The sequence below is a fragment of the Mya arenaria genome, chromosome 4 (genome assembly GCF_026914265.1).
Source record: "Mya arenaria isolate MELC-2E11 chromosome 4, ASM2691426v1".
Classification (NCBI taxonomy): Eukaryota; Metazoa; Mollusca; class Bivalvia; order Myida; family Myidae; genus Mya; species Mya arenaria.
The window spans coordinates 66,188,937-66,199,974 of NC_069125.1; the positions used below are offsets into that span (position 1 = coordinate 66,188,937).

At 36.4% G+C, this 11,038-nt stretch overlaps 1 protein-coding gene across 1 annotated transcript; it reads left to right on the forward strand.

Moving 5' to 3' along the window:
- Positions 1-72: 72 nt before the first annotated feature.
- LOC128230324 (tectonic-2-like) lies at positions 73-10,620 on the forward strand. Its single transcript, XM_052942505.1, has 9 exons — positions 73-216; positions 4,883-4,986; positions 5,258-5,508; positions 5,694-6,613; positions 6,883-7,000; positions 8,206-8,310; positions 8,648-8,827; positions 9,070-9,210; positions 9,559-10,620. Exons 1-9 carry the CDS (start codon positions 153-155, stop codon positions 9,740-9,742), a joined length of 2,067 nt encoding a protein of 688 aa, XP_052798465.1. The 5' UTR covers positions 73-152; the 3' UTR covers positions 9,743-10,620.
- Positions 10,621-11,038: the final 418 nt, after the last annotated feature.

The window sequence follows — 11,038 nt, forward strand, 5'->3', positions numbered from 1 at the left end:
ACCTCTTACGCTCTCGTCCAATGAAATCCGGCGTAACACATTGACGTAGAGACATGTAAACAAATGGTGGGAAGGAAAAGATCTGCACATTCTTGTTTCATCAAAGTCAAATCTCAATTCAACGCGTGTACTCTATTCATTATGGATGCTGAATGATCAACATGCATACCTTTGCAGCGTTGTTCCTACTGGCTGTTTCATCAGCTTCAGCCCAAAGTTCGTAATATAAACCAAAATCTGTAAAATGTTAACAGTTTAGCCTTTAGTCTAATAAGTGACATCCCTATCTATCTATCTATCTATCTCTGTTTAATGTCAACTCCTCATCCGAGTGTTAATGACATGAACGGTGCGCGCCGGCTTGTTAGTGAAAAAAATAAAACACTGATGAGGCAAATCACATCAGAAAAGTGAGTACTAGGGTATAAAAGAGAACACAATTTAGGTAACATGATAAAAAGTAGTCTAAAATAATAGACATGTTATACGGGATTCTTCCAATCCCTAACGTCTAAACGGGAATGTGCAAAAAACGGGGGTGTTTTAAAAATATTGAAATTGTTTTAAATGAAGTATTTTATGGTTGAAATTGATCATAAAGAGTTATATTCATATTTATCCATGTAAGTGAAATGTTATTTGGCACTAAACAAGCATTTAATGCATTAAAACAAGTTGTTTACCTTTCCAATAAAACGAAAGTTGACTGACACAGAAAACAATTATGCGAAGGGGAACAACTCGAGACAATCATTACGTAATAACTTGGCCTCCTCCGACAAAGCTTCGAGATAGACCTCGTTATTCAATCATAAAAACTCGGCCATGGCCGAAATGTTCCGAGTGATTTAAAACTGTGCTCTGAAGCCTTGCAGATGCCCATCATGTATATATCGTTATGTTTTGACAGAATGAAATGAAGAAAAGCCGTCAAACTCATAATTTTAAGTTGAATATTTATTTTTTGTGTACGGAACTAATATAAAATAACATTATCTGGTAATATTTCTTGTTCTCATGATATTTTATAGACGTTATATGCTTTAACCCGAAATCCTGATCGGAACAACTACCCACTTTTGATACTAAACAATTTGTACATGAAGGATTTGCCATATCAAAAATCTAAAAAAATCCGTCAACGTACAATTATTTGGACTAGATAAAAAGAGATTGGTGAACTGGTAAAAGGATAAAAACACTGCTCACTTATCTTATGCTTAATGGTTGCCACAGCCACCTTGAATGTGTCAGGGGTGGGGATAGTGACAATATGATTTGGCAAACTGTTCCAAAGTACAACCGAGTGAGGATAGAATGAAAATTTGTGATAGTCAGTTTTTACTTGAATTTGTCTGAAACATAGTGGGTGCATTAGTCTGGTAAATCTTATTGGTGTTTGACTATAAGATGGCAGCGTTGTAAAACATTACAAGTCGGGAATCCAGTCTACGTTGTTCAAGTGAGCGCCAACCAAGACTTTCCTGCATGTTTGTTACACTGGAGAGAGGAGAGAAGTCATGTTTAACCCAACGGATAGCCCGACATTGAACCATTTCAATTTTATTGGTGTTTGATTCTGTGTGTGGGTGCCAAATTGTGCCTGCATATTCTAACTGTGGACGGACAAGGGTTTTGTAAGCTAAAGTCCTGACACTTTCTGTTTTTGTTTTTATATTTCTTTTAATGAAGTTGAGAGTATTATTTCCATTGGTGGTAATTCTCGAGATATGAGTGTTCCAGGTGAGGTCTGCTAATATGTCAACACCAAGATATTTAGCACTTCTGACTGGCTCTAAGATCTGGCCATGGAGAATGTATCGATTTCTGATGATATGCTTATTCTTTGTTATGTGCAAAACTTGACACTTGGAGGGATTAAACTCCATATCCCAATCATTTTCCCATAATTCCAGTTGTTTGAGATCATTTTGAAGGATAGCACAGTTAGAGGGAGAATTGATGGTAAGGTAAACAGCAGTATCATCTGCAAAAAGTCGAACTTGTGATTTGATACTCGAAGGGAGGTTATTTATGTAAATCAAGAAAAACAAGGGACCCAGTACAGAGCCCTGAGGTACACCAGATGTTACGGGTACTTCTTCAGAATGATCGCCATCCAAGACTACTGTCTGACTTCTATGAAGGAGAAATGCCTCAGACCACTTGAGAACCTGTGGACAAACACCATAATCCTGTAGTTTGAATAGAAGTTTGAGATGATTTACCTTATCAAAAGCTTTGCTGAAGTCCAAAAGAATTAAGTCAGTTTGATTACCTGATGAAGTGATTCTTACAAGATAGTCGGTCAGCTCAATAAGTTGAGTTTCGCATGAGCGCTTATCTCGAAAGCATATCCCATGTAGAATATAGAAACCAGAGCCTCCTTAGTCCATCTTGGACCACAGTGGTTTGATGAACTCCTGCTTTGGTGTCATATGACCTGTATAAATTTAAGTGACATTGAACAGATTTTTTTTTTCTTCAAATTTATCAAAGAGGTCACTCCTACCAACTATCTAGCTTAAAATATCTATGAATTACTGCAGTTTGACAGTGTCATAAAATGTCCAAATGCCTAAATATCGGATAAGTATGCAGATAAACATTACTTTATTTAATGTATCAAAGAAAAATACACATTCAGTAAAAATTCCTGCTTGGCTTGATATTCGCAAGGCTCAAAGTATTTTGGCCGGTCCCTGAAATATCAAGCCAACAGATATAGACTTTTATATAGACTGTCTTAAATATAGAACAATATAAATAGCACATAATAAACATAGAATGAATACAGTTCAATATGAATAACTCATTATACATATAAGCTAGCAGGCAAGTGGTTCTCGGACAGCAGTAGTTTTCGGACAGCAGTAGTTCTCAGACATTTCAATGACATTTTCCCTTCATATTGGATGTTACATATCAAGCGCCAGGTTATTATCAATCAGGCGCTAGAAACATCTTAGCAAGTAACACTGGTTTCATCAGGTAAGGATTATGAGAAGTTAAATTTCAAAAGTCTCCATTTGTTGACATAATCACATCTCACTTCCGCTGAAATCACAATTTAAGTGTGAATGCGCAAAAAAGCAAAGCATAATATCAGGGCAGGATTCCAAGTTATGTTGTTAGTTTTAGGAAGCTTTCCAGAACTACTACTGTCAAACTAAAATTTAAACTCTTCTGAATTCCTCTGACATAACCTATGAAAATAGAGTTAAGTTGTTTAATTTCACTTGATTTTGCATTATTTCAACAGAATACAAGCTTAAGTTTATTATAAAAAAATGAATTTCCATTAATTGGTCCTTTTGTTTGTTTGTGTTTTCTGAACACATAGAATTCGATATCTTTGTTCTATCTCGTGTACTGTTTAAGTTTTTCATGCAGTTAATAATTTGCAAATTTATTAATTAATGCACTTATACATTTTCAAGTATCAGTGGTTACACTGGTGACACATTTTTTAATTGGCCCGTCTGCTGCTGTTGTGAAAGTATGCATGACAATAATAGGTCAGACTCTTAAATATATTGGAGCCACAAGACTTGGGCTACAATAAATGTATTAGTGCGCAGTTTCAACATCTCAAAATATTGGGGCGGCGGTGCCTGTGCCTGCAGAGGAATTACACATAATCACAGGAGCCTTTTCTGATATCAAATGCGAAGAATACTAGTGCAAAGTATGAAGCATGTTCTTTGCACTGGTGTTCTGGAGTTGGAATTATAGTAAAAGATTGTTGATCATAAAAAATGTTGTTGTTTTTCTTGATCAGGAAGCCCAAAACCTATCCATCTGCAGAAGCTAAACATTAATTTGGTATGGGTGAAACACCTTGTATTGCATAACTATGGTCAATGTACACATTTATTCCGGTCTCTACCAAATTCAACTACATAAACCCGTTCAATGCCAAATACATAATAAATAGTTATCACCATACTATACAATATATCTGTGGTTACTGTGGAAAAAGTGTTAAATTATTATTCAAAATTTATTAAATATCGAAATATGAAAAGCTATCACCAAACAGTTTCAAATTTCAAAATATGTGTTTAGGAACGGTATCATGAAAACATTATATTAAAATTTATATAGGCATTGAACAATAGAATCTGCCCTGTTAGCTCAATGCTAGTGTCCCAGCAGTCCTCAGTTTTAGCACAAAACTGGATCGACCTAAAAGGTTAATAGGGAGGAATGTTGTGTGTGTGGGTAAGAACCAGCCGCCCGGTTAGCTCATTTGGTTAGATTGCCTTGCTAGTGTTACGCGGTCATGGGTCCGAGCCCAACACGGCGCACTTTTCCTCCCAAGATTACTTTTTTGTTCATTAAAACAAGTGAAATTGAGAACTGTTTAATCAGACCAAAAAATCAACAGGGAGAACCCCATTTAAGAGCTTTAGACACCCAAGTGTTTATTGGATCTTACTTGGCCCATTCGGCTCAACATCCTGTGAATGTTAAAGTTGCATTATTGTTTATACATACCAGTCAATGACAGCATTGCAGTTGTTGGAAGCTTGTTTCCTAGCTTGTAGAAATTCCCTCTTTTATTGACAAGGGAATCCATTGTGGTGGGTGGGCTAAAGCTTTTATCTGACAGCATGGTCAAAAGGGTTTACTGTTTGACTTGAGTATTACAGTGGAAAGTCCTATTAAAAGGATACCCTTGGCAAAATTCTTTAATATTGGTTTATGAGGATGAAAAAGAATGATTGGTATCACCAACTCAAACTGGGGAAATACTTTGAAGATTAAAGCCACAAAGAAGTTGAACATGTCCAAAGAAGCAGAACTTCATTGTATATTGACCCAGGCTTGAAGTTCATTACTCAAAACTAAATTAATTCTATGATTGGTCTTGTTGTAGTTGCCCAGGAGACAGAAGTTATCAATGCAGCCTTCGAGGACATAGCCCCTTGTCCCTGTGATCTCACTGGTGGTTCATGTGATACAAACTGCTGCTGTGATTCTGTAAGCATTTCAAATTGTAAACAAATTTGGAAAGTTTAAAAACAGTAAAATTTGTTAGTGTTATATGTATGACTAAGTTTTTGATTCTTTTTGTTGAAGTCACTGTTGATCATATGATTTTAAGAACAACCATTAATATATACTGCATTGAGTAAAAAGCAAAACATGAATGTATCGTAACTTATATGACTACTGTAAAGAGTGCAAGACATGCTTTATAATAATACTTTTAAGTGTAAATGTTTCTTAAACTATTCCACTGCTATTTCAGGATTGCACAGATGATCAGAAGAGGACTTTTGAGGCCTGTATACCATTTCTGCCTGGGGGCCAGGATCCAGAGACACAGCATCACCGATGCACCTCCACCCACCAAAACAAGGAGGACTGGTTTCCCCTGCTCTGTGTTCAGTTTGAGTATAACGCCTTCCTCGGATACTTTTATGACTGGCAGAAAAAACTTGCAAACAATACTCAGACATTCCTTGACAGGCTGAGCACTGTGTCCTATTATTGGTACAGGTAAGGATAGAGTTAGTTTTTAGAGAAACAATTTTAAATGCAAATGTTATTTTTCCCTAAATTAAACTTGTCTTTGTTGTTTAAAACAGGTAAGATTTTTTGGAGGTTTTTCAAATGTTGTTTTGGTGTAGCATAGGTTAATTGAGAAAAACTGTTTAAAATCTGCTTGTGATTGATTACTTTAGGGAACAGGACTCCAGGCAGGTTGCCGACCTGGGTGTTGTGGCGTACAAGTATGGAACCAGAGTGAAAACAAAGAGTGAAACCCCTAGTCGGTTTGGTACCTTCACTCTTCCCCAGCCTGTCCTCAGTGGTCAGTGCCTGGACACAGCCCCTGTCCAGTACCTGAAGAATCTTGACCACTCATGTACATTTACCCTCACTACTGATCTGTGCTCATCTTCATCCATCCTTAGCCGACTTTTCTATGTCCAAAATAGCAGTTTCACCTCTTCCTTCAGTGTTTTACAAGAATTCAATGGAATTAATGTGGCAATTACAAATGTAATATATAAATGTGCATCATCTGCCCAAGCTTCTACATATTTACGTTCAACAACTCCAATAACTGTTGATAGCTCAGCCACCTCAGATCTTCGACTGGATGAAAATTGTGTAGGAACCTGTGGAACAGATCTCTGTGTTGATCTAAATACACCTGATTCGACAACCCCATCTACTACTGTGGATGACTGTACATCTCAAAATGTATTGGTCAATTTTACCCCTTCATATAATAGTGTGTCTGAAATCTGCTCAAATGCTGTAATAGATGTTGAATACACTGCCCAGTGGGCTGGCAGCACTATTGTTAGAGTAGATGCTGTGATAATTGTTGGCGATATTCCGGTAAGAAGCAATAACGTGCCCAATGTCCTTTCACAACGTTTCAAGATGACCTTTCTCAACAATAACATAACAGATGCAGCAACAGATAATTTTAACAACATAACTGGTGAGCCATACACAAGGTCAGGAAAGGTTGGATATGACAAAGGGAGTGAATTCTTCAGTGGATCCATAGTGTATAATACCACAACTGATCCCCGGCAGTTCCTCTTTGTCAACAGTAATGCATCCAGGCAGATGGCAGTCTTTAGTCCAGGTATGAACTAATAATGACAAAACAAACTCCACAAGATGTTGTCACTGACTTCTTGGTCAAAGTGTACTTTCTAGTAGATTTAGTTCATTGATTTTAAATGTTGAGGACATTTTATAGTATAGGGCTTACATAAACTACTGGTACTTATATGCCATTTCAATGCATTCAAGTGTATTCTTTTAACATAAAATATCAATTTTGTTTGCTGTTTATTAGGATTAAATCAATAAGATAAAAATAATAATAATGAAGACTTGTTTTTTTCCCAGGACCTGACGGCCTGTGTGAGGGGTCGGGAAGGAGGGTTCTAAAATTTGGAGAAGACATCACAACTTCCTGTACTCTGCAGCTGAACGTGGCGAACTTTACTGACTGTACAGCCCTCAGGTATATGATGGAGTGAACAATTGACTATGTATCACCCACATTTATTGCAGTGAACAATTGACTATGTATGATATCACTTACATTGATTGGAGTGAACTGTTGGTTGTGTATCACACACATTTATTGAAGTGAACAGTTGGTTATGCATCACACACATTTATTGGAGTGAACAGTTGGTTATGTATCACACACATTTATTGGAGTTAACAATTGACTATGTATGATATCACTTACATTGATTGGAGTGAACTGTTGGTTATGTATCACACACATTTATTGGAGTGAACTGTTGGTTATGTATCACACACATTGATTGGAGTGAACTGTTGGTTATGTATCACACACATTTATTGGAGTGAACTGTTGGTTATGTATCACACACATTGATTGGAGTGAACTGTTGGTTATGTATCACACACATTTATTGGAGTTAACAATTGACTATGTATGATATCACTTACATTGATTGGAGTGAACTGTTGGTTATGTATCACACACATTTATTGGAGTGAACTGTTGGTTATGTATCACACACATTTATTGGAGTGAACTGTTGGTTATGTATCACACACATTGATTGGAGTGAACTGTTGGTTATGTATCACACACATTTATTGGAGTGAACTCTTGGTTATGTATCACACACATTTATTGGAGTAAACACTTGGCTATGTAACACACACTGATTTATCATACATACATGTATTGCATCAACCAACTTTTTGCAGATAAATGTTAAAACAGATGAACATTATGGTTGCTTTCAAAATGTTTGCAGCTTGTCTAGTTGGTACCAATAATTTTGTTTTCACAATTTAAAAGCATAAAACGGTGTTTCTTGTGACTGAAAATGGGGCCGAAATCGGCCCCTTTCACAATGCCACAAAGTATATTATACTTTTTTCACAAAAGTTGGTTTTAAAACAATCCCCCCAAAAATATTAAGAAACAATTCAACTCTTAACAAGTAAACTAGAACAGTCATGATTAAATGCATTTCTTATCTCTTAAATTTCTGTATCTTAAAGTGCCTTTGCTTTGTTTCATTGTTTGAAATATAGTATTTGAAATATACCGATAGAATCATAAATTCACAATTTAAGGCATTTTGTCACTATTTTCACAATTCTAAGGGCAATGGCCCCATTCACAAAAATGGTGAGAAAAACAACAACACTGTTACTTACTTATTTGCCTTATGACAGGAAGCGCATGATCTACTACCTCAACTCCCTGATGCCAGCAGATGTGTTGGGAAGACGGGGATACAATGATCAGCTAAACTCCGCATTCTGGGTCCCTGTCCTCAGGTAGTATTCATGCTTTGTTTGAACTTCATTCATAGATTTAAGCAAACAAATATAAGTATTATTGCAATGATCATCACAATCATGCCATCATCATGCTACATAAGGTTCTTTGGAAAACATATTGTTAAAACTTTTGCTTTGGATGTCGATATTAATATCGGTATGTTTATTTCACAAATTGGTTATTCCTCACATGTTAAAAACTTTTTAAAAAAATGAAAAGCTAATCTAGAATACCCAGACTACAATGGATGCAATCAGTTGTTCCCTCTTTTTGTGGAAAGATTATCTTTTGAGATGAATAATTTACCTTAGTTCTCTAACTCATCATCTTCAGGGAAGATCTGACCCAGGGCTGCACGCTGAGCGAGTATTTCCCACTGGGCTCCAGCCCGGTGGACCGGAGGGCCGGAATCTGCTTCAACATGACCAACACCATACAACTAGACATCTTCTACGCAGAAACGGGACAGTCTAATAGCTACCCAATCTATGAAGTGCTTGGTAGTAAAGTTAGGTCAGGCTTTCTTTTTGCTCATCAAAATGTGTTTGTTAATGTTGTATTTCATGCTTGTCAATAAATTGAGGATTGTGTTGTGATTTGTACACTTGTTGCATTACTTCATCTTGTAATTTTGATTTGTAAAAAAGAAATCAATAACACAAATAAGTAATACAAATTCTTCCTTTTTTGTCAGACTTGTCTCATGTTGTTACAATTAAATAGAAAATAATTGCATGTATGTTGCAACTTTACAGCTACCAGAACACCAGCTGGTCTGTACGCTGTTCGAATATGGCCGGGGGCGTGTGTGAGGGGACCGAGAGCCAACCCTTCCTGCTCACCTCCCGCGTCCGCTTCACACAGATACCACCTCAGATACCCAAGCCCGTCTCCAAGTATGTGACACTGTTGTTGTTTTTTTAAATGTTGTACATGATGTGATAAAAGTTTTAAATTTGTAATTACCAAAATATAATGATTCATTTAACAACCCATCCTTTATGGTGTGCCTTGCTGTTGGGATAAGTTCTCAACTGATTCCATTTTTAATATTTATATTTACATTATTTGTGTAATATGTCTTTCTGTAATTAGTTTGCGAGCGTAGATGGCAAGCTACTCCAGTCATAAAGAATGTAAAAAATTATTTACTGGTCTAAACTCAAGTCAGTATTTTATTATTGTTAAATAAAAAGCCGTATTACAGTTACAATTAATTATAATTGAATTCGATTATTTTGCAGGTATTATGAGTCACCGCGTGAAGATAACAAGCAGCTATGTCCTGGTGACCGATGCTGGGACAACCTCATGCACCCCTTCACCAGGCGGTATAATTCTGAGAGTCGTGAATACGTGTTTGGGATGGTTTCATTGTCAATCATATTCTTCATTGGATACGGCCTTGTCTCTAGGCCATTTTGGTGATGTTGCTCAAATAGTGGGGAGTTTTAAATTCAGCTGTGATAGGAGGAAGAGTTATGTAAAACTAGTACCGGTAGAACTACATGTTCACTCGTAATTGATAGAGATTCATAAGAGATTTAATGTTCATTGACTGCCTGGAAAAGTTAATCCTGCTATCCATTGTGTGGGAGAATGACAGCTGAACTCAATGGATGAAGTATGATGGTGGAAAATGGTGAATCCCGGGCATGGTTGTGACAGGGAATCCCGGGCATGGTTGTGACAGGGAATGGTGCATAATTATATTGATAAAAAAATCTTATAAATAGATTACCGCTATTACTAGGGTGTCTGAGTGTGCTAATTAATCACTGCTAGAGATTTTGGAAAATCAGTGTGAAGTACAGTATATTTTTTAGATAAATGTTGGATACTTCCATATTTGTTTTAACCCTTAAAATCAAAATGAAGCTTTGATTTGAAGGTTTATGATTAAGTTAAATTGTAATCATGAAAATGCAGTTAAATAGATAAAAGAATGTGCTTTTTAGCTTGTCTGTTTTTTTTAAGAAAACAAGTCACTGTATTGTGATACACTTGCTGTCTGCGTATGTGTCATATAAGAAAATAGACATTACAGATTTTTTTTTTTTTTAAATATTGAAACAACACTTGGAAGTTGGATCCCATGTTGCCTGAGACAGAACGCACATGAACAGCAGGGCCCGTAACTCTGGCTTTAAGTATTGTCAAATAATTCCCATTCTCTTGAAATAAACAACTACAGACTATTTATGTCAGCTCTGTGGTACTCTTGTGTAAGTTGTTAACATTGTAAATATAAATGTATTTTATTTATTTATTAGTGACTAATTTATACAAATAAATGTTTGAAACTGTATCTTCTTCAGTGAATTTTTGAAACTATTTTCAAATCGCACGGTCCGTCTGTCCATGCATCCGTCCTTCTGTTTGTTTTTCCTTTTGGGCTGTAATCTCCACAGTGTGATTTTGAATAAAAACCTGGCACAGATGTAACACACAGAGGCTACGTGTCTTGTGAAGAGTCCCACATCCCCACGTGGCCACCAGGCCACACTTAAAATGTTGATCATTATGGAATGCTGTGTATGTATAGAAAGATATTAGATGGTCATGTCAAGGCTGTAACTTTGTCATGCAGAAGGGAATTTTAATATAACCTGGCAAAGATAATTGGCATATAAAGACGACGTGTCGCATGCAAGACCCTATTCCCTAAGCTTGAAGGTCATGGTGAAGAGGTTAATCTTAATTTGTTTTTGCATAAATGCACGA